The 27,473-nt window shown below is 52.4% G+C and overlaps 1 protein-coding gene across 3 annotated transcripts in view; it reads right to left on the bottom strand.

The window, feature by feature from the left end:
- Positions 1 to 73: 73 nt before the first annotated feature.
- Positions 74 to 27,473, bottom strand: part of RNF43 (ring finger protein 43) — a 60,855-nt gene continuing 33,455 nt past the window's right edge. For 2 of the 3 annotated variants that reach the window (XM_032129995.1, XM_032129994.1), the window contains exons 4-11: positions 19,154 to 19,276; positions 14,770 to 14,844; positions 13,258 to 13,389; positions 12,665 to 12,766; positions 11,827 to 11,982; positions 11,220 to 11,322; positions 9,241 to 10,764; positions 74 to 3,074 (exon numbers count right to left, since the gene is read on the bottom strand). In XM_032129995.1, the coding sequence (XP_031985886.1) occupies positions 3,031 to 3,074; positions 9,241 to 10,764; positions 11,220 to 11,322; positions 11,827 to 11,982; positions 12,665 to 12,766; positions 13,258 to 13,389; positions 14,770 to 14,844; positions 19,154 to 19,276 (2,259 nt within the window). In that variant the 3' untranslated portion in view covers positions 74 to 3,030. The remainder of the gene's footprint in view (positions 3,075 to 9,240; positions 10,765 to 11,219; positions 11,323 to 11,826; positions 11,983 to 12,664; positions 12,767 to 13,257; positions 13,390 to 14,769; positions 14,845 to 19,153; positions 19,277 to 27,473) is intronic. The other variant, XR_004243977.1, reaches the window with a different exon arrangement.

Raw genomic sequence — 27,473 nt, 5'->3', positions numbered from 1 at the left:
GGGGTCCCTCCCCGCGGGGCTCCTCCGGCAGCGCAGCCCCGCGCACAAAGAACAAACGCAGGCAGCAGACTGGTACATGGATAAATATATTAGTAAATAAATATATTTCTGAGCACATCAGCATATTCACACATCTTTGTGTTTATCGGACATAAATACACAGTTTTGCATATATATAAAACGTATTCTTCCTTTTTTTTTCTTCTGTGTGTGGTGTTTGTTTTTTTTTTTTCCTGGGTCATAATTTATTCCCAAGCCCCGAGAGCCAGGACAGACTCAGCAAAAAAACAAACGAAACAAAAAGCAACAACAAAACGAACCGATATTCACATTTCCAAAGGATCTGAAGGATTTGTGTAGGAGGGGAGGTACCCAGCCAGCCTGACCACATGCCCAGTTCAGGGGGTGGGAGCTCCGGGGAAAGGGGTCCCTGGGGAAGGGCTGGACCTTCAGCTTGGATAGAGGGAGCTTGGGATGCTCTGGCTTCCATCAGTTTTCGGCTGTGACTTTGGATGCAAGGAAGGAAAATGAACTCTGCATCATTGCAGGGATGCTGGAGAGATTCCATGGCGGAGCCCACAGGCACTGAGCACTCAAAAGCATCACTCAGAAGCCAGAGGTAAAGGAATTGTGAGGAACCATTCCCTATTTTCTCAGATCCTGCTTCTTCCCTTCCAGGCAGCCAAGGATAGTCATCCATCTACTGAGGAGGATCTTTCAAACCCACCTTCCTCTCCTCCCCCTGAGCCCCCACCGAGGCAGACCTGCACTCCAGCCTTTTCTACGTGAAAAGGAACAGCAGCATAAGGTCAGGAAAAGGAGACACTTGGAAGCAGGCGTTGCCCTGGCAGCCTGGTAATACTGCAGTGGGGAGTGCACAGGGTGCACGAGTGCTGACCACTTTCCCAAAGAAGCTTGTGGCTTGCAAATTCAGGAATCTCCTCTTTTGTTAGGGATAACGAGGGAAAGAGAGGACGTTAGAGCTGCACTTGTTCCTCTGAGCAGTGAAATGCATCCCTGGAGGCTCTCTGCCTTCCTGACTCCTAAAGAAAGCAGAGGGAGCACCCTGACTCTGAGCCTTCCAGGATGGTCAAGGACATGGGGAGCTGGTTCAGACAAGCCACGGACCAGGAGCACAAGAAGCTGAATTGGGGTGAATCCAGATCCACTCCTGGATTTTTCCTCTAGTTTAAGATTGACTTCCCTGCACAGGAGAAAACATCTGAGCTTGTGTCTTCTGCTTGCACTGGAGGACAAGCAAGAGCCTGGAAAGGTCTAAATGTAATTCTGCTGGGTTCTTTGATGAAAGAAATTCAGCTCTTCCCTAGACTGAAAGGTCCCAAAGGGGCCTGGTCACAGGAGACACGGAATGAGCACTACAAGGGAATAATGTTGGGTTTAGAACAGTGCTATTGGCTGATCACTTGACTGCCAGGGACTGATTAGCAGCTGGGACAAAGATGCTTTTTTCGAGGATTAAGGGCAGCAAACCCCATAAAAAGCTTTCCCACCAACAAAGAAAGGCAGAGGATTATCCTGAACTGGGACTGCATCACCAGAGCACTCTCTTGAGAAGCTGCTGCTTCAAGGGAAGACACAGGAAGCTTTACTGAGCAGAAGGGAAAGTCTGTCCCTACATCAAGTTTCAACTGTCAGGAGTTATCTTCAGCTCCAGTGTTGTATCCTCACCAATGCTTCCCCGTGCTTGGAAGCACTTGGTGCCATAGAAATGTGCACTTCATGTGGGAATCTGGCTGATTCTTTGGCCTGACTGATCATTTAGGGCAATGAACTTGACAGGAATTCTTTGCTGTTTGAAAGCTGCATGGGTTCTATGTGTTTTGCATTTGGCAGGTTTTATTTTGCTTAAATGTCTGCAAATTATGAGATGTAGGAAATAAGAACTAGTGACATTCAGAAAAATCCAAAATACTCATAAATGGGGGGGGAAGTAATAAACCAGAGCCTGATGATTTGTCAAGTTTTCTCCCTAAATCATCAAAATGTTGGAAAAGACAGAAAAATCCTTTTGAAGGATCATTTCAGGAGTCTCAGAAATATGAAGTTAAGGCTGGGTGATGGATAGAGCTCTGCTCTGCATTTATTATGGAGGCTTTTGCTGGGAATTTTTGCTGTGTCTTGGGGCAATGAGAGGAAGGAGAGAAGCAGGAGCCACGTGAACTCCAGGATTTTCTATAACTCCAGTGGATGGGGACATCTGAGATATGTTTGAAATATGCTTTTAGCAGGGTTGGCCATGACAGCTATTTGAGGGTAGGTGGAGGAGTTAAGAGGATGAGTGAGAGACTTGTTCACACTGCCAGATGAGAGGGTGGATTCTTTGCAATGGAAAGAGTCTGACCCAGCTCCTTCCCAGAAATGCTGACGTCCCTGTGTCTTCCCCTCTCCTGCTGCTGGCAAACACAGCCAGTGGCCAAGACGGCGTCAGCTGAGGGACACTGAGGTGACCAAAAGTGGTGAGAGCTCTTGGTTTCCACTGAAGTCAGAAGCAGCACCTTGCAGGGCAGCCCTGTGAGCGGTGAGATGGAGAATAGCTTGTTCCTGTGTCTGAAATAAGCATGGAAAAGTTAATTGAAGAAGTCTGGCTTTTGACCTAAGTGAGGAAATGAAGTCAGGAGCTACCAGGCCACAGAAAGTAATTTCTGCAGCTTTTGGTCTCGAAGGCTTGTTTATTTTTGCAGTGTTTAGCAAAACCTTCTGTGGCATGAACATGCCAAAATAGCAGCTTGCACTCACTCGGTGAGCTCTCCCCGGGAGCCCTGCCCAGCTCGGAGCGATGCCACGGGATGACGATGGGCTGCCTGTGCCTTCAGCGGAGACGGGCCCGGAGAGCCGCGCTCTGTCTGGGTGACCTCGGGCCGTGGGGACGTGTCAGGAGACCACGAGTGTCCCGTTGCTCTTGGCAGTCTGTGTCTCGGCGGGGCAGGGCTGGGCAGAGCCAGATGTGAGCAGCTCCATGAACATCTGTGTCCACTCCATCTCCCAGCGAGCAAACAGGCCAGTGTTTTATTAAACTGAGTGTTCGTGGACATCCTGGACCTCCTCTTCAGATGCTGCATTCAAAGAAAAGGAGAAAGAAAAGTGTCAGCTACACCTGGCTGAACATTCCCAGGCTCTGCAGCTGCTGGGGCCTTGACCCCGCAATCCAGAGAACACATGCTGCAGGAAAAACCACTAAGTGAAAGCTACTAAAAAAGCCACTAAGCCACTGGAACAGGCTCCCCAGGGAATGGGCATGGCCTCAAGGCTGCCAGAGCTCCAGGAGCGTTTGCACAATGCTCTCAGGGGTGCACAGGGTGGGATTGTTGGGATGTCTGTGCAGGGCCAGGGACTGGACTTGATAATCCTTGTGGGTCTCTTCCAATTCAGGATATTCCATGATTCTATGAAGTTTCTCCCAGTTTTTCAGAGGAAATTTTCTGGCCACCTCCCAACCATTTTATTCCTCTAAGGTGAAGTACAATAAAATCTAAAGATAAGACATCAAGCTGCTCCTCAAATATTTCAGAAGAGGCAGGCTAAGGGCACCCCAGGATTCACATCACTGCTAGGTGTTTGCTTTTGAGGCTTTTTGATGTTTGCTCTTTGTGAAAATCTGTACAGCTGACTGAAAAATTATTAGGACTGGAAAGTAACACCAATTCATATCTCACAGAGCGTGCAACAGAACTCCAGGCAATAAGAGCAGAGAGCAGTGATGCAAGACAGGAATGACACATGTTCCACGGTGTTCCACAGGTTGCACAAATTGCTTCTGAGTCCAGCTCAGGCTCAGGCTCTTCCCCAGCCCCTTCCACCTGGGGAATTATTGACAGGCAGGTGCTGAGCAGTTTACTTGGAACCATCCAACAACAGGGCTGCCTAAAAAGCTGCACCCAAGCCACTGCTCCAGACAGCCCCTTTCTCTCTAAGTCACTGCCTGTTGTCACACACACCACGGTCCCTTCCCAGATCTCTTAAGCCTGCCCAGAACTCTTATACAAGGTAAGCATAGCCCAGCAAAGGCATACAGACATGATTTTTCCTATTTCCCTTTTCCTGAATGTTCCTGAGATCAAAGGAAAGAAATGCCCACATATAGATCTATAGAGGGCAATTTAAAACAACTTTTCAGAACAGTCACAACAAATTCTTGTTGGTTGCTTATCACCAGCTGTAGGAGCAGAGCCTTTAAAATTAAATATGTGGGAAGCAAACAAACACAGGAGATTCTGCTTGGAAAAACAATGATTAGCACTGATTAGCTAATCAATGTGGGAAAATGAATGCACATGGTGTTGTACATGTACACACATGTGCAAGCATGGCTGTAGTACCTGAAGAAAGAGTTTGAGCAGATCTTGCATTTGTGACTTGAGTCACAAGTATGTGGAATCAGCCATTTCCAACTGCTTTCCTTGCCACCAGCTTATGTGCAACCCAAACAGAGACTGCCCAGCTTCAATCCCTCTGTGTTCAGATGCCTTCAGTCTCAAATAACATTACTAAAACATTTTCTGAAAGCTGTGCCTGCATGAGTTTCCCCTGCTTGTGCTAAGAAAAGATCATGAACTGAAGAGCTGGGAGAACCTCGGCTGCTGGACTGGCCATGGCAGGGCACTGACCTGGAGCACACCTTGATGACACCACAGAAATCGTGCTCTTTGCGTGTTAGGTTTTAAGGGTGGTCTTTTTCTGCCTTCTAATCCCTTTCCCCCTCCCTAGTAAAGATCAAAGACATGACATGAAAGGGACTCAGGATGAGCAGGAGGGAGGAGAGGGGGAGGATGCCGAGAGCACTGCAGGAGGTGAGATTTCCCAGGGAGAGAAATCAAGAGATTTCATCAGCCTGTGCTGGAGTAATGTGGCTGCTCTGGGATGCTTTCCGGGTGTGCCGGGGCGGTTCAGGAAGCCATCCAGCTGGAATTCACTGCCAGTTGTCTGTCTTCCCTTAAGAGGATCCATCAGCATTGCTCCAGGATTGATTCTCCAGGGACGCGACTCCCAGGTGTGGCCTCTCCCAGGCAAGAGAAGAGTCGCGGATGCAAAGCCCGCCAAGATCGGCTGATGGAGGTGCTCAAGGAAGAGGCATAAACTCCAAGGTCATGCAAAAGGCTCTTTGGGATCATCCACAGTTACTCCCTGTGATGCCAGTGCATGGCACTGCCTGCACAAGCGGAATTTCCCCAGGGGCTGTGGACCAAGATTCAGCCTCACCTGGGAGCTGGGCTAGGTAAGCACACACCTGGAGGGTGCTGCATCCCACAGGAGCACCAGCAGCTTCTGGAAGCCCTGGTTTAGGAACTTCCTGAGCCAGAGGGTGCATTTGCATCTCTGCATTTGCTACCTCTTGATCTGGGCTCTCAAAACCATTTTACTTCTGGCATCTACATCCCCTGGGCAACCAGCACCAGTTTCACTACACACCATGTGTTGCCTTTTGGGTGTTTTAAAGCTTCTGGTTCCCATTCGATGCCATCACTTACTTTGTTCTAAGTACTCTCTTATCTGCCTTCTCCTCTGCTCTCCTAATTTCATATCCTCTCTTTCATATCCTCTGCTAATCACTTTTTTCCCACATGAAAGTCTCACTATTCTTTCTATTTTCTCAGAAAAACCCATCGCTGGGATGGTACCAGATACCTTTCTGCCCTTCCACCAAGCCTGATTTCCCTTTCTTTTTCCACACTTTTTGGTGACCAGGAGCTGTGAGATCACCACAGGTTTACACAGCTGCATAAAAGGCACTTTCTGCTTGTCCCACATAGTTCCCAGCCAGCTAATGCTAATGCTAATGATGATGATAATAACAACAATAATAACAGGAACGTTGTGAATTTTACTTAATAGTGGCTCTGCTCATGTGTGGCATTTTGTGCTACTTACAGGGGATTTCACCCAGCACTCCCTCACCCGACAGCTCAGCAGCAGGGGATCCTCCTGTAACACTCTGTATCCAGTTTTAATGCTGACATCCTGACGGATTTTGTATGTTACACACTTTGTTATCTCCTCTCCTTGTCCAAGATATTTATGAGCTTGCTGGAAGGTTCAGACAGTTGGAAAACTCCCCTTTTCTCCGTCTCTGAGTAATTTCCCTCCATTAAGTCTGATCTGCACTCTGTCTCCTATTTTTCAGTGAGTTATTTACCTATGAGAGCACCTTCCCTTTTATCCTTTCAGAGCTTCCTTCCCCTAAAAGATCTGCCAGGTGTTATCTCTCCCTACAAAAGCGGGGTTGCCTCCTCCCCTGGTTTTCACACTCAGCCATGTGCCTACAAGTCAGACCCTGCATTTGAATTTTTAACAATTTGCTTGGCTGGAAAGTCAGGCTCATCATTCTGTGGCTTCAGCTATTTCCAGCTGATACTGCCCTCAGCTCTTCTTCTTGGCTCTGGGCATGGGTAAGAGATTGCAGGCCACACTCAGGATTTATCAGCTTCGTGCTCGAGCCCTGAAGGATGCCCAGTGGGTGATCTGTACCTCTGGCAACTTGTTACTCTCCACTGTATTTCAGAAGTGCTCAAACTGGCAATTTGATTCATGAGGGATCCTGTCCCCCTGCCCTGAAGGGAGCTGTGCAAGGTGAGAACCTCCCCTAGCACTCCCCCGGTGATCACTAATGCAGTAAAGGTAGTTTGCTCTTCTGCTCTGCACTTACAGCCCCTGAACATCCCTCAGACCTGTGTTACTCCCTGGGTCTGAAGAAGCCCAGGCAGCCTTCTCCCTTCTGATGGAGCTGAAAACGTTTGCATTAATAGTCTGTTTTACACAAGCTGTTCATGGAAATATTCCCCGGCCTGTCTCTCCACGGCTCTGCACTTCACTTGGCATCCAGCTCTGTTCTGACTTCCTTCTCCAGCCACACCTTGGCTTTGGAAGAACAGCTTCTGAGTGCCCTCCCTGCTCTGCTGCTTGACAAGCCCTTTTCTGGGGCTGTAAATGATCCCTGTGCCCAAAAGCATCTTAGTCTTTTGCCTGCTTATTTTAGCACTATTCTCATAGGAGTCTCCTGTCTGTGTAGGCTCATCTTTGCAGCCTGTGTTACATGAACAGACACACATATACAGATATAGATATACACATCTATATACACACATACATAGATATACACTGTGTGTATAGATATACACACATACACAGACCCTAATGCCACCCTCCTTCTGTTTGGGGGCGACTGGGGGTTTTTGTGTCACTTGTCATTGGACTTCACACTCTCCTTAGCGCAGTGTCTCTCCCATGCCACCAGAAGAGACACACTCTTCTCCTCTGTAATTTCCCTAGGAATTACAGGGTCCCACTGTTTGCTTTTCTTTTAAACTGGGTTTCTGAAAAGTTTATGTCAAAACTTTAATTTAAAGCTAGGCTTTCTAATTCATCCGCTTATATTTTTAGCCTTATGCCATTTATCTGGAGGCAGAGATGCATTTTTCCCTGGTCTCCTTGTCTGTGTTTTGTGTCCTGCTTGCATGGGACTGTCTATTGAGATTGTTCTTTGCTCTTTTTTACTTCTTCTCTATTGATTTATACCTTTCCCAAGATAAAGAACCAAAGTGATTATAAACTCAGAGGTTGTGTTATGTCAACCAATGTCTTCAGCTTGGTGACTTTTCTGCGTAAGCCCTGCACAAGCTCTCTGCTCTGTCCTCTGCTCCTAATAAAGTTAAATCCTTAATCTGTCTTCTCTCAATCTTGCAAGGGAATTCTGACTCTTTGGCTGGCCCTGAAAGCATCCACAGAAGCTACTGCAGTGAACAGACATAGATCCACAGCACTTTCAGATACACTGGTCCTTCTACCTGCTGAAACAGGGAGGGAAGAGGGAATGAAGGCTTGGTGTGCTTGGCAAAGCAGCTGGCACTGGCTCTCGGTGGGGTCAGAGAAGATAAGGAGGTAGGCACAGATTGGGGCCACTGGGACCATTTCCAAAGAGACAGAAGCTTCCCAGCATGGACCTTGCAATGCTCAGCACCCTGTGTTATGCACACAGACTCCTGCTCTTGGAGCCCTCCCAGGCTCATTTGGGAGCTCAAAGCAAGCCCTGAGTAGCCTGCCCTGAGCCAGAAGGGCTCTCTCCATGTGGCATATCCTGGGAGGGCATCCCTGCAACCAGAGGCATCTCTGCCCTGATGCCTCCTTATCTCTCCAAACACCAGCATCCCTCCAGGCCTTGGAAGAACCTCCCTATCACCTATCTGCAGTGTCAGGCAGGCACTTCTGCACCTGGGAAAAATATCTGTTCCTGGGAGTCTGGGAGGCCGGAGGGCTGCAGGGAGCCAGGACCGTGCCCATCCAGCCTCCCCTGCCCCGCTGCCTCCGCGGCACCGGGAGCCTGGGCGTGGGGTGGGGCTGGATAGACAAGCAGCGGGAGGAAGTTATTATCTCTGCGGCACAATGGGCACAGTGAGTCACGAGTTTAAGGCCAGTGTTTTAACAGAAATTAGACAGCCAGATCTGTGTTTGGTACCTAAATCAAAAGGATTTGCCCGAGGACCTGCAATGAGTCAGTGGCAGGGCAAGGAAGGAAGCCAGGCTCTGCTCCCAGCCAGCACCTGCCCCTGCTGACTCGCAGGTTGCTGCCTTCAGAGGACCAGAGAGAGCAAGACCTGGGAGCTAAACTCAGGTTCTTTCAAAGAGCTTCATCTCAAAGGCATTCTCCCTCTCTTTGTGAGAGACGTGCAGCAGTTAGGCAAAGGGCCAAACTTTAATTACATCTGATTTCCAAAAGACACTAAAAAGTAACTCCCACGCAACAGAGGCAGGTGAGAAATGAGGGATGTGCAAATCCAGCAACTCATTTAGTCTGTTCTACTACCCCGGGCCACACACACTTCCTTTCTCACTGATTCCAGTTAACTGGGCTTAGCTAAAACAACTGGAGCCCAAAAAGCCTTAATGATAATGACTCTGCCAGTAAGACACCCAGACTGGTGCAAGGACACTGAAAAACGTGGTCCCACCCCTTCCTTTGGGAGATATTCCAGCTGCTAGAGATGTTTAACTAAAATTAGCCACCTTATTTCTCAGTTGCAGTATTTCAGGGTTTGGTGCACTCTTTAACACACTTGCTCATCATTCAGGCCATCACCCTCACAGGTGAGCTCTGGAATGCTCCTGCAGTCAGTGCTCCTGTAGGAAAGCCCATCAGGAAGGTACCAGGTGTCCTGGCAGCCAGAGTTCCTTCACCAAACCCCCCTCATTCACCTGCTCGCTGCCAGGAGAGGCGAAGGCCAGACTTACCCGGACCACCCTGCTGAGATGGGCAGTGAAGGCGGACATTCAGACTGTGTCTGGGGGTGCCCGTCCCTGAGAAATCTGCAGGAACTGAGCGGTTTCCCTCCCGTCCTGACAACCCCTCCTCCTGCTTCCTCAGCTCGGAGCTGGACTGTGGCACTAAACACTTCCAGAGCGGCCGGGAGCCGCTGGGCAGGGCAGCGCTTGGGATCAGGGGCTGGGCTTCGGGAGAGCAGCGGTAGCCAGCAGGATGGCCGGGAGGAAGGTGAGTGTCGCAGGCTCTGGGCTCGGCTGAGTCCTTGGGCAGGAGAGCGGGGTCGGGCTCCAGGGGACACTTTCTTTTCCTTCGGTGATGCCTGCTCTGTAAGCTGTGTCTGGGGGGCAGTGGGACAGGGGGTGTGCCAGCTGCTCCCAATTGTCTGTTGGCATCTACACTGAAGTCCAACCTGCTTGGAGAAGTGGAGGGGGAGTGAGGGGGCTTCCGGCCTTCCTGGGGACAGGCTGGCTGTCCTGCTGGAGCTGCCTCCTGCGGCACAGCACTGCTTTCCAGAGGCTGCTGAGAGTGATGGCTTTTCTCAGTCCTCTTTTGTGTCCGAGCACTGTGGAAGGCAACCTTGGCCCCAGAGTATCGGGATTTGCGTGGCCCCGGCCCCTGCCCAGCCCGGCCAGGAGGACACTCCGAGTCCCGTCTGTAGTGGTGGTGCTGGTGGTGGTGGTAGTGGACATGGCTGAGCACCTGGGGCTTGGCCGGAGCGGCACCCCTGGGCACCATCAGGTCCAAGGAGCGGGGCCGCCTCTCCCTGGGCGGCCGCAGCTGCTCCTGGCCGTGGTCCGTGGCGGGGCCCTCGGAGCTGCAGTACACGAAGGGATCGTAGTCGCTGCTGAGGGAGCTGCGGAAGGTGGAGCAGCTGCCGTGGATGCCCTGCAGGCTGACGTCCGTGCAGTTCAACATGGAGTCACTGGAGGAGCCGTGGCAGGGCCCTGAGCTGGAGTCGCTGCCCGGCCCGTCAGCCAGGTACCCGCTGTGCTCCGTGAGATAGCTCTCCCCGGAGCCGCTGCTGTTGTGCTGGTGCCCGTGGCCAAGCCCACGGCGCAGGGCGGATGCACGGTGCTGCTTCTGTGCTAGGGCTGCCTTGGGCGCCAGGCAGGGGGGCTGGGGCTGAAGGGGACACGTCCTGTGGGGTGCCAGCGCCTGCCCGCATGCAGAGGGGTTGGGGTGCTGCTGCCCCAGCAAGCCCGGGGCCAGCGGGGCCACGTGGCCGCAGGCCAGCAGGGAGGTGGTTGGTCTGTAGGGCATGTAGTGGATGGTGCCAAAATCCAGCTGGGAGAGCTCTGGAGAGTGGAAGAAGGGGTTGCCGGGGGCTGGCTCTGGGAGAAAGCTCCTGAGGTTCCTCTGAGGATACGCGTGTGGGAGGTGGTAAAGGGCATGTCCTGGATGCTGGCGGAAAAGGTGGAGTCGCCGTCCAGGCTCCATGTCCTGAGGGACCAGCCTGGAGCTGGCAGCCGTGGCCTGCTCCCCCGAGTCTCTGGCTGTGGAGAGAGAGAAGGGAGTATCCAGCACACGTCCCACAGCCCCACGGCAGCAGCCCCGGCACTGATGCTTCACTGCCCTCCCACCATGGCCCCATGTCCTACCCCTGCTCTGCAAGTCCTTGCTGCCACCACCAAACCACTCTGATGGTCCTGCACACTCAGCACTCTCCCTGCTGCCGCGGCTCCCACATCCCACCTTCCTTCCCCACAGGCCCCAGGACTGGAATCCCTCCTCTTGGTGCAGGTCCCAGCCCAAGCCCAGCACCTCGCTGTACCCTGGGGGGCTCACAGGCAACGGACTCCTTTCCATGCACACACTGACTGTCCTGTCCACTCCGTGCACAGGGACACGAGGACCTGCTGATCCATCTCCCAAGAGCACCTGGAGCTCCTGGGCACAATCCTGCACACAACCCTGTCCCCAGCCAGGAAATGCTGTGTCTGAGCCCTACCAAGAATATTGAACATGCAAAGCGGACATGTGTGGTGTTGCTGCAGCCAAGGGTCAACACACTCCCGATGGAACTCGTGGGAGCACGAGATGATCCGCAGTTCCTAGAAAGAAGTGGAGAGGAGGAGGATGAGCAAGGAGAACCATGTTCCAAGACCTGGATGGGTCCCTCTTGATGGAAGTGAGCCTTGAAGGATGGACAGATGTCTAACAGTGAGGGATCTGCAGCCCAGCTGGGCTGTGGAGCACCTCCGGTTCTGCTCTGTGAACATCCAGAGAGGTGCAGGCCCTCGGGAATAGGCAGATTTCAGGCTGGGTGCTCTGGAGAAGCAAACCCAATTTCACTCTATTTCAACACAGGCATTTTATGGGCATTTTACCCCATAGCCACAGCTGGAGACCTGCCTGGAGACACGACTTCAGCAGAGGCTTTCCAGCCTAGGGGCAGGCAGGCACACCTCCATGGCTGCAGTCCCTTTCCAGCACTCAGGAGCTCAGAAGGAAGCATCTCACAGGCCTCCAGCTCCTGCCATGCTCAGCTCCCACTGCTGACCCCCCCACCCGGGAAGGCAGAGCCGTGGCCGCCCAGCAGCCCTGCCCAAACCCACCTGCCCCTCGCTGAACTCCTCGAGGCAGATGGCACAGACCGGGGCGGAGCTGCAGCTGCTGGCCGAGTCCCAGCGCGGGGCCGGCCGGGCCCGGGGTTGGTAGCGGCGTGTGGCCAATTGCCCGATGGCCTGCAGGGTCTGCTGCTGCATCGAGTCCTGCGGAGACAGATGGGGCTTGAGGAGAGGTTCAGCCTTACTCTGCCCTCCCGTCTTCAAAATGGGATTATCAGAAATTTGGGGACAATACTCATCTGCAGAGGTGACTTTCTGTCTAAGCTGACTTGGCCAGAGTAGGCTTTGTCACCAGCAGGAGACATCTGGCCCTAGACATTCAAAATCACTGAGCAGTGTTGAATTTTTGATCCCCAAAGGATTGTCTCTCTATAGGACTAATTAGATATTCTCAAATATGGAAATACATCTGACTCTGGGAAGATAATTATTTAATTTTTTAATTTCTATTAAGAATACTAAATCATACAATCATAGAATCTTGGAATGGTTTGGACTAGAAGGGACCTCAAAGCTCATCTTATTCCATTCCCCTGCCATGGGCAGGGACACCTTCCACCATCCCAGGTTGCTCCAAGCCCTGTCCAACCTGGCCTTGGACACTTTCAGGTATGGGGCAGCCACAGCTGCTCTGGGTATCCTGTGCCAGGGCCTCCCCACTGTCACAGGGAAGAATTTCTTCCCACATCTAATCTAAATCTCTCCTCTTGGTTTAAAACTGTTCTCCCTGTCCTATCACTATCTGCCCATTTCCTCTCCCAGTGTCTGTTCCTGCTTTTCCTGTACTCCTGTTTGCCCAGACACGTCTGCTCCATGAGATCCCTACCTGAGTCCTGTTCAGCTGGCACTTTGTGCGGACAACAAAAATCAGAATGATGACAACCACAGTGCTGACCACCGTGAGAAGAATCCACACGTCGTAGTCTGGCTGTTGGATAAAACAGGACAGAAATTACTCTTCTGTGGAAATTCTCTTGGTGGGAGTTAGAGGCTAGGGGAATCTCAATCTCTTCTGGACCATCAGCCTTGGAAAATACCATCCTTGGCCAAGCTCTTCCTCTTTTGCTCTTTACACGTAAAAGAAAAAAGGGTTCAGTCTTTTCTGCACATCCCTCCAAGAATGGAATAACTCTGTCTTGCAACATCTCAGCTCCCTTGAGACCATGGTCTAAGGTAGCACAAGATGAGAAAATCAAGGCTTGGTCTTACTTGAAAAGACAGAAAATCCCCTCACCTCACTCATGACATTGAGCAAAAGAAACTAGGTAAGCTCAAAGCGCTCTTGAGCCTTTACTTGCAGCAGGTCTGAATGCTACAGACAACTCCTGCAACAGGCCGTGATCTCCATCCTGAGGAGGAAAGCTTGGGAAAGCCCAGCAGGTTGGAGGGCAGGTACAGTGAGAATCATGTGTCTCTCACCCAAGCTGGTGGCTCCTTGACCTCTATCTTCACGTGGGCCTCTCTGTTCTTGTTCACGACGCCCATGAGGAGCTCAGCATCGTGGCCCCTGATCAGGACCACGGGCTGGCTCAGGCCTCTGGGCTTCCTCAGCTGCAAAGAAACAAACACAGTGAGAGCTGATCCAGAACAGCCTGAAACAAGGATGATCCTGGCCCCCCAGGCACCTCTGTTCCTCATGATGCTTCTTGCGACACTTCAGAGACTGACTGCTCCCCCAAATTTATGCTATCCCTCTATGATGAATCAGATGGAAGCTTCTCTTTTACCAATTTTCCAGCATGGATTTCTTCATTTTCCCCGCTGGTGACTCCTCGTGCAAAACTGGACATTGCTTGGTGTCTCGTGAGCTCCTTTCAAGCCCCTGTGCAAAAGCTCTTGGTCCCTCCTCTTCCCTGTGGAAGTGCTGACAGCACTGCTGAGTGCTGCCTTCACCACAGAAACGCTTCCTCTGCTCTGGACCTATCCAGTTCCCCTCCTCCCTAAGGACGTTCTGCTTGTTCCTGGTCACGCTGGCAGTTTTCCACTGTGCTCCAGGCAGCCTGGCACGGGCTGGCTCAGCAAGTGTCCGAGCCTGCTCTCCTCCACACTGACCTGGATCAGGGTGGCCATCAGACCTAGTAACCCCTTCCTATACCCTGGGGGGATACCTGGGGGAATCCAAAGGTCGGTGGACAAGGAAGGAGATGTGAATGGAGGTGCAGATGGTCAGGAAGACCATGGAGGTGAGGCCAAAGGCTCCGAGTTGTTGACAGGATTTGACACTCTTGGCTTTGGTGTACCAAATGGGAAAGCTGGAAAAGTGGGAGCTGAGGCTCGGGGTAGGGATCAGAGACTGGGATCTGAGCAACCTCGGCATCACCTCATGGACCTGCATTTGCTGCTGTGTTTCTCTGGTGCCAGAAATTAAGTTGTAAGTGCATGAAAGAGCCACAAGGGATGGATCCAGCAAGGAGTCAGCCCAGAGTTTGTATAAGCTCAGGCACCAGCTCCCCTGTCTGTTCCCTACCTAAAGCTGGATGTTTTTCATATCCCTGGATTATCTGGATGGGGAATTGATTCCCTTCCAGAGATGACAGCAGTGCTGGGGAAAGGGACCTTTGGAGGTGTCTAAACCAAGGTTAAACCTGCACCAACAGCAAAGCAGGGTGCTGTGACTTTGGCTTGAAAACTTGAGAAATCACCCTTCCCGAGGTACACTGGGCTGTCTGGACTAGATGGGATGGGGAAATCTGTAACTTCCCAAGAGGAAGCATCCAGCTCCTGGCAGAAAAGCTCGATTGACCATACAATGTCTTCCAAGAGCATGGATGTGCCACGCAGAGTGTCTGTGTGTGGGGTAAGAGCCAACATCCAACATTAGCAACATCCTCCCGGGACCTCCCACTGGTGGCTGGGGGTCCTGGCCTGAGCACATTTTGGGATGGGACAAGAGCACTGTGTTTTAACTGAGGGTATCCCTGGGGTCTGTACCTGATCAGCAGCACTTTCATCGTCGGTGATATCGAAAAGGATCGCACGGGCTCCACGCTCCCCCGCCAGCTTCGCCTGTCCAAAACAACAGAAGCTTCAGTGGACGTTTTGTACTGTAACCTGTGTCCACACCTGCCGCTGGGTCTGCGTCTCTTCCCAGGAGAAAGAAGCACCTGCTTGGACTGAGGAAACCGTTCCCACCTTGGCTCCTGAGCTTGTGTTGGGCTGCAGTGCCTGCTCTTGCCAGAGCCCTGCGGCTCACGGATGGTTTCTGCCAAAAGCTATGGAGGTGAACTAGTTGGTGACCTTGCAATCACAGCAACACACAAACCTAACCATTCCCCAGCTGTCCGTGGGCCAGGTGCTCCTATGCTTCAGAGCTGGATTTGCTGGGGAGGGACGTGCAGCCCCGTTAGCCCTGCTGACCTCCACGGACAGCAGAGATGTGCTCAGGTCGTTGCCTGTCACCAGGCAGCAGCAGGGCTGTCACAGGGCCTGACTCCCACCTGCAGCTCTCCCTGGTTGCCCCTGCTCATCGGGGAGAAGCTCAGGTGGAGCCAGAGCTGCAGGGCTGCTCTAGGATCAGCAGTGCCATGGCTCTCCCAGCGGGGAGGGACAGCTCAGAGACCCACCCAGCCGAGCACACATGCCACCCTGGTGAGGTAAGGCAGCCAGGACCTCGGGGTCACCCACCTCCTCCCAGGCAGCCTCTGGAGCCCTCGGGCAGACGGAACGTGAGCAGAACGCTGGGCTGGGCCGCGGTGGCTCAGGCGGAGCCCTTTGATCTGCACGTCCAGAGCAAACAGAGCTGCACTGCCAAAGCCGGCTTGGGGGCCACAGGGCACTGCCACCCTTCCCAGGTGCGCTATCAAACACAGGGAGCCAGGTGAGCCCAGGGATGGGGCATTCCCGGCACAGCAGAGCGGGATCAGCTCCATCCCTCACTCCCGGGCCACCTCGGCGAGGGCCGGTGGGGGCCAGGGACAGCAATGGGAATGGAGGTGCAGATGGTTGGGAACAGGTAGATGTGGAGGGTCTGAGTTGCTGATAGGATTTTGACACTCATTGGAAACCCGGAAGAGTGGGATCAAGGCTCAGGACAGGGATCAGAGAGGGTCCTGCCTGGGATCGAAGGAACCTCAGTGTTTGCTACCACTGAAGAGGACTTTCAGGGAGTAAATTCCACCTGTCAGTCAGGCTTTGATGAACAACAAACAGCTCTGCAAAGATTTTATCCTGCTAAAGACACTGACTATGAGGCAATGAACTGCTGAGACTGCAGAAGTGACTTTTCCCAGCATCTTTCTGACTCCTGTTGCAAAGGACACAACTTCTGGTGACCAGGGACAGGGCCCAGGGAACGGCTGGAGCTGTGTCAGGGAGGGTCAGGCTGGAGATCAGGGAAAGGTTCTTCCCCCAGAGGGTGCTGGGCACTGCCCAGGCTCCCCAGGGAATGGGCACGGCCCCGAGGCTGCCAGAGCTCCAGAGCGTTGGGACAGCGCTGCCAGGGATGCCCAGGGTGGGGTTGTTGGGGTGTCTGTGCAGGGCCAGGGGCTGCGCTGGGTGATCCCTGAGGGTGCCTTCCAGCTCAGGATATTCCATCATTCTGTTCAAGCCTTTCACAACTTGCTTGCTACAATACTTTTCTCAGTGCTTGCTGTCTTTGTGCTGTATCTCTCCAGCCACATGGCACAGCCGAGCTTCCTCTTTGAGGACTGAAACACTTCTGGTGCAAATATGTATTTACAGGATGATTTTGGACATCTCAGCAGTCTCAGCAGTCTGTCAGACCTGCAATCACTGGTTCTCTCAGAAATAAAAAAAAGCCACTCCCAAAAATTTACAAATGATGATCAGAAAGAAAAGTAAATCACTTTGAATTGATTCCAGAGGCCCTTCCCAAGCCTTCCTCTCCTCCAACGCCTTCCCTGATGATTTTAGCTTTGGATGCTGAAGCAGTGATAGAATTTAGGAAGCAGGGAAGTGCCTCAGGTGGCTGGTGGAGTTCTCCTTGTGTGGGGCTGGCCAGGGCTGTCCATGTTCAGGGCTTGGCTGGGTGACAGCTGAAGCAGAGGTTGTGATAACACTCTGCACATGGCTATTTTTATCACCATTGATACAGCCCTGCAATTCCACATGCAAAGCTCTGCCCCAAGAAGCACTTGGCAGGAAAACAAGGCTCCTGCTCCAGCCAGCATGAGCCACATCCCACAGCTACACCCCTGCTCCAGAGGAGGAGTGTGGTCCTGGGATTTTGAGGGGGAGACCTTGGCATCCCTGCCCATGACAGGGGCTTAGAGTGAGATGATCTTTGTAGTCCCTTCCAGTCCCAACCATTCTGTGATTCTCTGATCTGTATGATGTTGGAGGGAAGGAGCTTGACAGAGGCTTCAGTTGGATGGAGAAGCAGACAGGCAGGAATTCCAGGGGGTGGGAGATCCATGATACAAGGACGGGCCCAGGGATGTGGCCAGCTTAAGGAGCATCTGCTGGATTTCATGGCTAAACTACTCCTATTTGTGGGAGATCCCTTGGTGAGATTTTAGAGCAGGAACACCTGCAGGATGGCAACTGGTGTCACGTGCAGCTGGATGTCAAAATCCAGCGCTGGATTTGGCTCTGGTAACAGAGTAGTGATGACTGATGGCCAGTGAACTGTCAGTCTATCAGGTGAACCGAGGGGTTTGTTTGCTTTGGGGGGCTCAGGGGTCCTGGAGAAGGGATGAAGTGGATGAGCAGAGTGCAGCAATGCACTGTGTCTTGTCTCCCTGTGCCAACCTTCCTCAGCTGCTCCTTGGACGCGGTAACACACTGGTACTTCCAGTGCTGTGATCAGAGTCTCGGTCCACCCCCTGCCATGGGCAGGGACACCTTCCACTAGACCAGGTTGCTACAAGCCCTATCCAACACGGCCTAAGTTTTGAAACCTTTTAAGGTTCTGAGATGGAAGATGGGCCTGTGCAGCTGCTCCATCCTCCTGTTCACGATCCTCCACAGCAGCTGCACTGACCAAACAGCCACTGCTGCCCTGCCCCAACATCCCGGGGCATCCTGGCACCACTGTCATGTGCTGGTCATGTCTGGATGGACATGGGACAGCTGGGGGCACCTGCCCAGCCCTTTTCCTTGTGTCTGTCACAAGCTGCCCAGGTGGTCCCAGGCCATTTTCCAGGTGTGGGGGAACTGACAGCAGGTTGACAGCTCCATCACACTGGCTTGCGCCAACAGCTGGCACCAGCTCCAGAGCAGCAGCAACCCGAATTTGGGCTGGGCAACCCAGGAAGGGATAGGTACTGCTGCCTGGCTGCCCATGCAGCCAGGGGCAACCAGCCCTGGGATGGGAAATCCATCATGGCATCACATCCCTTTCCTTGCTTTTGATGCCACAGCCTCTGTGAAAAAACCCTGCGGTGAAGGAGCAAGTGCTCAGTCCAAGTTTTGCCTGCCCTCTTCAGCTGAGCTGCAGGGAACATGGAAAAGGACCCTATCCCCATCCCTACCACATCACCACCAGCAGGAAGAAGGCAACAGGGTGGAATCACCTGAAGGCAATCTATGTAAAGCCAGGAAGCGCTGAACAAGGGGGTTTTCACCCTTGCAAACACTTGTGAAAAATAGCCCAACATTTGGTACGGAGACAATCAAGAGAAAAAGCCAATGCTGTCCTTATCCACACAACTTAATCAGAGTCACAAAGATTTTAAGGCTTAAAATGGCCCTCGTTCCTACCTGACTTCTTTATTACCAGAGAATTGGACCAGTGACCTCAGCTTTTGGCACAGGAACTGCACACTGAGGTGCCTGATCCAAAGACCTCTGAGATCTCCCAGGGCCCAAACTGTTAACAAGTCATGACCCACCACAAGTTCAGCTGGTCTGCATTTATCTCATTGCTCAGCACTGACTCTTCTCGAGCCTCATCCAGTGAAGTATTACAGCATTATTTTTGGAAACAGAGCCACAGAAGATGTTTTCTGTGTCCATGTTTTCCCACAGGCCAGAGAACACAGACAAACACAAATCCCCTCACAGGCCAGGGAGCAATGTGAGGCTGTACAACAGGAGGGGCATGAGGCTGCTGCACAGCAAAGAGTGTTGGATGCTGGGGTAAGGTCTGAGCATCCCAGAGCTGCCAGGTTAGGGGGAACTCCACACCTTTCACAAAGTCAGGCAGTCCAAAAGGTGGAGGGATGGGTGTTTGGGATGGCTGGCACAGCATCTCTCCCAAAGGACCGCTTCTGCCAAGGACCCTGCTCTGTCCTTGTCCTTTTCTCCACTTCCCAACAGCTCTTTCTTACCTAGCTGCCTTCTCCTGCCCTTTTCTTTGCTGCACCACAGGTTTCACTTCCCAGGCTGACGCCATTTCAGGCATTTTTGCACTCACCTTGTTAGCCAGGGATAGGCAGGGGTTGGGATCCCGATCCGGCTGTTCCAGCTTGACGATGGTGATGAATCCCGATTCCGTGTGTTCATCCTCGCTGGTGTTGCACAGGGATAGCGGGTGGGACTGCAGGACAAATGCAAGGGAAACTCAGATCCTGGGGCTCAGCACTGTGAAGGGGAGCTCAAGCCCACCCTGCAGACCCTCTGGACCTGCCCAGAGGTGCAGGACCCCCTGTGGCTGGGCATCACCACAACACTGCTACATCCCATGGCCCTGCCTGAGCCAGTGGGGCTTTGAACACCACAAAAAACCAGTCACTGCCCAAGGTGGCTGTCACCCCAGCCACTCGGACCACCACAGTCCCCCAGAGCCTGGCTGGACTCTGTGGAGCTGGAGACCACAGTTCTAAGGCCTCCACTGACCCCCCTGGCACTGGGCTTCCCAGGAAGGTGGCTGGCAGACATTCCCCCTCAATCCCAGGGTTATACCTGTTAGAAAAGTGCCAGGAATGCTGCTGGCAGTGACAGGGGGGATTTTTGCTGCGTGTGCAGTGATACAACCCAGCACCAATCCCACATCCACAAGCACCCAGCACTGCACAGTCGGGAGGCACCACAAAGCCACAGAGCTGCTTTTGGTAGCACCAAGTCTTGGGCATCAAAACAAGAACAGGTCTAACAAAACCATGAAAGTGAGCTAAAATCATCAAATCCTAAAATCACAGCACGGACACCAACCAGTTCTCATGTCTCATGCAAATGTCTGTGGCTGTGAGTTTGTATCCAACTCCTGATCAGGTCTGGAACTACTTAAAACAAAAGTAAAAGCAAAGGATTTCAGTGAAATTTGAAATATTTTAAAATGCAAGTTCATATCCTTTTATCAAAACACTGGTCTAGTGGAAGGTGTCCCTGCCCACAGCAGTGGGGAGAAGTGGATGATTTTTAAGGTCCCTTCCAACCCAAACCATTCTGGGATGCTGTAATTTAGACTTCAGGACACCAGAGAGAGTACAGCATTACCAAGCCAAGCACCACAAACTCTCGGAATCCAGGTTTTCAGGGAAGCAATCACATCTGTTACGGCTTGGAGCAGTCAGGGAAGCTCCCAATTAACCCCCTGCTCCCTTGGAGTACTGACGGGCGCTGCCTCGACCAACACCGACACAGTATCCAAGTGCCCGTGATCCTGCTGGATTCACCCGGAATGGCATCGCTGTGCTCTGCTCGCCTGGCTGGCAGCTGTGGTTAATATGTGATCGTGGCTTGGGGTTAATATGGGATTGTCACAGGAAATGCAAAGAGTGTGTCTCGGGATAGCTCCAACAGCTCAGGAGGAGCCGTCCCAAGCCTTCCCTGGGCTGCTCCCGGAGCCTGGGGGAGCTGGGAAGGACCTCATCTTGGAGCTGTGTCCGACCCTGGCTGTGACACTCATGGGGCAGTGACAGCCCTGCGTGCTGAGCTCGGAGCAGCCTCTCTGTGACCAGGATTGCTGGGCCTGATCCCAGCATTAGGGTGGGCAGGCCCTGGCACAGGGTGCCCAGAGCAGCTGGGGCTGCCCCTGGATCCCTGGCAGTGCCCAAGGCCAGGCTGGACATTGGGGCTGGGAGCAGCCTGGGACAGTGGGAGGTGTCCCTGCCATGGCAGGGGGCTGGAACAGGATGAGCTTTGAGGTCCATTCCAACCCAGACCATTCCATGACTCCATGATTAATGATGAACACTGGGAAAACGAGCAATGAGCCAAATGGGCTTCTGCAGCTCCAAATGTGCATGGGGAGCATATGGAAAATACTGGCAGCTGTTCTGGAGCAAGACCCAGCTGATAAATCTGGAGAAGACCTGCTGAGGAATGCTGCTCCCTGCACCTGAGGCCCTTCCCACGTGGGCAGCTGTCCATGGAGCTGTGGCAGAGCAGTGGCTCGTCGTTGTTCTGTGCTGGGTCCCTCACAGACACGGATCAGGCTGGAGGCTGAGCCTGGGAGCTTTCTCAACACCCTGCAATGTCCAGGGGCAGCTCGGGGGGATTCCTGGGGCAGGGACACAGGCACCATCCACCATGACCACACACTCCACTTGTCTTTGCTCCAGAGACCTCTTCCCTCTGCTCCTCCCAGCTCCTTCTCCTGTTTGTTGCTATACAGGCAACTCCTCCAGCAGCAGCACAGCAGCAAGATGTGGCTCTTATTTTCTACATCCTACAACAGCATTTCTTGGCATTTCCACTGCCCTGTCCCTGTGAGGGATCCTGGCTGCACAATGTGTTCACAGGACAAGAGCAGACTCAAAAAATAATGTAAGGACGATGCAGAAAAACAAGTACCATCCCCCTCTCTGCTGGGCTGAGCACCTCTGCAGCACCCGCAGCCCCGGGGCCACAGCTCCTTACAGACCCTTATCTGATCCAGGAGACAACAAAATCCCATTGCTGGAGAGAGGGGGTGTGTTCACATCCAAAACCAGAGAGGTTTCATACGTGCTGCCTAAATCCCACCACTCCCCACTCCCAGGAGCTCCCAGAGAGCAGAGGGACCTCTGTGGTTGTTATGCTGGACCCCCAGTGCCGTTCCAGCTGGGGTTCCCTGGTGGAAGTCACACTGCTGCTCTGCCAGATCCTTCTCCCAGGATGATCCCTGTGCTCCTGGGATCCCAGTGGTGGGCTGGGATCAGCTGGCAGGGTTTGGACCCGCTCTTGAGTGATTCAGCCCTAGTCCACACCCTGGCCCTGGTAAGACACTGTCAACCTGTGAGCCCTGGCTTTGTCACTCCATCTGTCTCTGTCACCACATCCCTCCTGTCACACCTTCAAAGAGGATGCAGAGCTCCTCCTCATCCCTATCTTCTTGCTATCACCTTTTTGGTTTCCTGTTTCCTTACCCTATGTATTCTCTTTATTTGTTACCTTTTCTGTCCACAGTGCCACTCCTACAATACTGAATTTCACTTTTTTAACTCCTGCTTGCCATCTTTCCCATTTTGTTCCCACTAGACCCACTACCTTCACACCAACTTGTCCCTCCCAGCAGCACTCACAGGCTGCACTGACCAGCAGAAACACAGGGAAAGGTCCTGGGGAATCAGGCCTGGAGAGGTGCCCAATTCCCACTTGGGAGCTTCATGTATAAAACAAGAGGAAAAAAAGGTGACCCTGAGAGGTCATCTAGTCCACTTTGCTACCTGAAGACAGGATCAGCCAGACCTAAAACATTCCTCAGAGACACTTGCTCAACCTGTTTTCAAGACCTCCAAAAAGGGGAACTCCTCACCCACTCCAGGGCTCCCTTCTCCTCCACACCAGAAGTGTATTCCAGTGCCTCACTGGAGTTGCTTTTGTTACAGCCTGAGCCTATTAATTCTCACTGAATCAACCGTGCCTATGGAAAAGAGATTATTTGTGCTCTTTTTTTTCTCCCCAAGGATCCTTTAAACATTTCTGTTCCCCTTTCTGTTCACCAAGGAGTCCTGAGGGACAAGGGCTGAAAAAGGACTCAGAGGAAGTCCTCGGTTTTCTCTGTAAGCACTTCCCACACTTTCTTCATGGGGGATGAATCAAAATTTGATCTGATCTGAAGTGGCAGGAGAAATGTTATAACCAACCCGTAAGACTGGCATGGGAAAGACAGGAAGAGAACAGGACAGGAGAGTGTTCACCAAAGGGCTTGAGAAAAATCCTGGACTAAACTCTTCACTACACTGACCACAATCCCAGAAAAACTGCAGACAGCAAATACCAAAATGCATTTGAAGAAGTTGAGAGTGATGCAGGGAACGGCAGATTGATAACCCTGACTTCCCTGCCAAAAAGAAAAGCCAGGCTAAACCAAACAGGCTAATGAAGAGAAGGGAAGAACTAACAGAGTTTTGGAAAAGTAAAGGGATGGTTCACAGAGCCACAGGGTTCCTCAAAACAGTCAGTGAGTGTGGGACTGAAGGCAGTTCCATGAGTGCCAGACTCTGGTGTCTCCTCTCCTGTTCTCTTGTAAGGTCAAGGCTACGGAAGACGATGGAATATTGTGCAGTACTGCCCAGGGAGAGGGACTTTGGACAAGGGATGGAGGGACAGGAAAAGGGGGAATGGCTTCCCAGTGCCAGAGGGCAGGGCTGGATGGGATATTGGGAAGGAATTGTTCCCTGGGAGGGTGGGCAGGCCCTGGCACAGGGTGCCCAGAGCAGCTGGGGCTGCCCCTGGATCCCTGGCAGTGCCCAAGGCCAGGCTGGACATTGGGGCTGGGAGCAGCCTGGGACAGTGGGAGGTGTCCCTGCCCATGGCAGGGGTGGCACTGGATGGGCTTTAGGGTAATTTCCAATCCAAACCATTCCATGGTTCTACAATCTTCAGAACTAAAATGAGAAAAAAGCAGGGCAGCCTTTACAGTGAACTCACCAGGACAGTCCCAAGGCAAACTGTTGTCCAAATATTCACAAACCACATGGAAAATGAGGGATGGTGAAATGAATGAGCTCTTCGATAACACATAAAAATCCAAGTCCGTAAATATTAAAACTGTCTAGCAAAGGATCTCATGATACTGAGTGATGGAGTGATACAAGACGTTAAAAAATGAAAAAATATATCCAGGTATTTTCCACAAGGATGAGCTCTAGGTGAGCTGTTAATGAAGAGGAAAGAGCTCGGAGTCACTGTGGGGAGTTTTATGGAAACCGTTGTTGAATCACCCAAAGCAGTCAAAAAGCAAACAGGCATTACTGTAAAAAACAAATGAAAAATGAAAATCTACTAGATAAAGCTGCAGTGTGTCAACATCTTGGCTATTACAAGGAGTCCTTCTCACTCCATCTTAAACTGAGACTTCTGTACAAGTGATTAAGTGAACAAGAATTCTTCTGCTTAGTACAGGTGGGATATGTCAAAGATACAGAAACTCACTAAAAATATGGAGAATTCATGGATCAAAACACCAGGAAGAGCTGTTAAATGCAAAGCCTGGCTGTGGGCATAGCCTGCTGTGCTTGGGGGGCTGCAGAGGAGCATCTGTTGGGATTTGACTTTTCTCAACACATTTTGGGGCTGCAGGGGAACAGCACACACGGGGTTCTGCACTCCCCAGGCAGCACCACGGGCTGCCCACTCACCTCCCACTAGACTTTTGCCATGAATATTTCATCTAGGAACCAAAATCCAGAAAAAAAGCTGGGATTCGTGGTCAGTGCCAGAGAGCCGGGAGAGCATCTGCCCCCAGAACATCAGCAGAGCCAGCTGCTGCCTTATCTGTGGGACAGTGCTGTGACTTCTGGCTGTGTCCCAGCACCAGCCTCCTTCCCCTCCTCTCACCAGTATTCCAGCAGGTGGAATCCCATGCAAGTCTTTGAGGGAATGCTCACCCATGCAGCGCCGGAAGGGTACAAGGGTTTTGTCCAGGACAGCAAGGCCTCCCCTGCCACAGCTCATGCCAGGACCATTCTCCATCTCATGCCAGGACCATTCTCCACGTGCCACTGGTGCCACAGCCTTGAGTGGATGAAATGCCTTGTGGAAAAGCTCCTTCAAAGATGAGCTACAGCCGAAGCAGCAGTGAGGGGATGAGCCAGGGGCCCACAGCACCACAGTGGCACCTTTGGGGACACAGAGCATGTCGGACACTGTCGTGCCACATCCGTGTGTCCATGGGAGGCACCCACTGCCCACTGCCCTGCTGGCTTCACCCAGCTGTGTCATGTCACTGTCACCCAGCACGAGCTCCTGAGGCAGGACATGGATATTCCTGTACTCGTGGATATGTCTGGCTCAAGATACCTCTTCCCTGCAGCAATTCCATCAGTGAGCCTCTGAACTAAGTAAGGTTTATATTCCTTTGTAGGCTTCAAAAGGCAAGTGAAGGTGGTCTCCTACCACCCTCTCCATCTTCGCTGCCAACACTAACCTGGCTGCAATAATTACTGGGAAAGATCCTCTGCTGGGTCTATGAGGAGATGGAAACAGGGCACTCGAGACAGGATTCCTGTGGGAAGGAGCAGGGCAGATGTCCCAGCTCTAACAGCCAGATGTGCACCTGCACAGTGCATCTCCCAGAGGTGCCAGAGCATGGGCACTGTCCCAGCTGCTGGCACCAGGGAAACCTCCAAAGATCTTGCATGGCTGGGATGGAACAGGCCATGTGCACTCCTCAGTCACTGAGGAATGCTCCTGACAGCAACACAGCCCTGTTGGGACACCCCAGCCACCAGATCCTCCTCTCCCAGCCTCCCCAAAACTCAGCCTGACAGGAGGTTGGAGCCAGGTGGGGATCGGACTCTTCTCCCAGACAAGTGACAGGACAAGAGGAAACAGCTCCAGGTTGTGCCAAAGAATGTTCAGGTTGGACATCAGTAAGAATTTCTTCATGTCAGGTATAAGAAGGGGCTGCCCAGGGAAGTGGTGGAGTCCCCATCCCTGGAGTGCCCAAGGAATGGCACTCAGTGCTCTCATCTGGGTGACAAGGTGGGGATTGGTCACAGGTTGGACCTGATGGTCTTTGAGGTCTTTTCCAGCCTCAGTGATTCTGTGATCAATGCTGTGTGAACGTCTTTATTCCTGTAAGAAAGGCTCCTCCCAGTTTACCTGAACTCTCCAGCTCTACCAGCTGAACAGAAGCCCCTCTTACCCCAAGACCATTCCACCCTAAGAAAGACAGCAGCAGAAATGACAGGACACTACCACAGGCACAGGAGATGCTGCCAGGAGGCTGAAACACAGCGACAGCAGAGCTGAAAAGTGCTGTGGGACACTGCTAGAAGGACACGGAAGGATGAGAAGGGATTGGGCAGGGAGATTAAGTGAATTTTAGCCATGAAGAAGATGGACATGGCTGGTTGGAAAAGGAAAAGAACATCAAAGTGTTTCAAGAGGCCCAAGGAGAAATTGTCACTTCCATGACTCCTGGGCATGAAGCTCAGCCATCAGGATATGGGGCTTTTTTAATTTACCTGCATAAAGTTTCAAGAGCTGTTATAACAGCAAACACACCTTACCACATGTGAGTCACAGAGGAACACATTCACTGATAACAAATGCATTATTCTTAGAGAGACTCAGGTCCTACCTCAACGTGCAAACAGCTCAGACAACCATCCGAGTCCCCTGAAGGAGTGGCCAGAGGTGGCAGACGAGACAAAGGACCTACAAGGTGCCAGTGCAATACTCCTGTGCTTGTGCCCTCACTTGTGCTCACGAGCTTCACCACCTTTGGCCTGAGTCAAGGGTCAGCAGGGCGTGCGGGTTTGATAGAACAAATCAGTCCCTAATCAAGAAATGACTGTGTTTCCTTCTCCTTTTCATTACCAAGCTGGTGAGCAACAAAGAGCAGTGCTGAACCCAAGAGGGATGTTTATTTGATTATCACACGTGCAGGATTAGATGGTTTAGGTGAAGTCTGGATCTTTTCTATTGCTCTCTGCAACTCCCTGAAAGGACTTCAGAGCCAGGTGGGGGTCGGGCTCTGCTGCCAGGGAACAGGGCCAGGAGGAGAGGGAACGGCCTCAGGCTGGGCCAGGGGAGGCTCAGGGTGGGCAGCAGCAGGAATTTCCCCATGGAAAGGGTGCTCAAGCCTTGGCAGGGGCTGCCCAGGGAGGTTTGGAGTCCCTGTGCCTGGAGGTGCCCAAGGAAGGCCTGGAGGTGGCACTCAGAGCTCTGGGCTGGGGACAGGGTGGGGATCAGGCACAGGGTGGACTCGATGGTCTGGGAGGACTTTTCCAACCTAAATGATTCCTGTGGGGTTGGAGAAAATTCTCAAACACCCCTCACTGACAGCTCTGCTGAAGTTTGCTCTCCTGTGGACAGAGAGGTCCCACATGAGGGAAGCAGGTGTCACTTCTGTTGGCCCAGTCACCACGAGGATTGCATGGACCAGCAAGGAAATCTCTGGCAAAGCTCCATAACAATGTCTGGGTAAACTGTCTCTGTCTGGTCCACACATCCATGTTGGAGTATCAAAGGCAAAGGGAGGTTCTCTGGTCAGCCCTGACTCACAGCACTAAATGAAAGTAAAGGCAAGCTGGCCCAAGTCACGGGAGGACAGCTCATGCTCCTCTGCCTCCAAGCACTCTGCAGACGGTCTGGATCCCAAATCCCATGGAGAGCATCCAACCCATGCTGACCTGCTCACCTCGCACACCTCGGAGGGCCCGGCCTGTCCCCACCCCGGAGCCATCTCCATACTTGAAGACCCTCTCTCACCCGACCCTCTGTACGGTGCCGGCAGTGGCTGGGAGGTTAAAGCTGTCACACAGAACTCACACAAGTCTTGTCCCTCTGCAGCCCTCGAAGCAGTGGCAAAGCCCAAGCTGTGCTGGCAGCTCTCTCACCTCTCCAAGCACAAAGGTCCC

The sequence above is a fragment of the Corvus moneduloides genome, chromosome 20 (genome assembly GCF_009650955.1).
Source record: "Corvus moneduloides isolate bCorMon1 chromosome 20, bCorMon1.pri, whole genome shotgun sequence".
In the NCBI taxonomy this organism is placed as follows: Eukaryota; Metazoa; Chordata; class Aves; order Passeriformes; family Corvidae; genus Corvus; species Corvus moneduloides.
The sequence above is the reverse complement of the archived record's forward strand: the minus strand, read 5'-3'. Positions and strand labels throughout refer to the sequence as shown.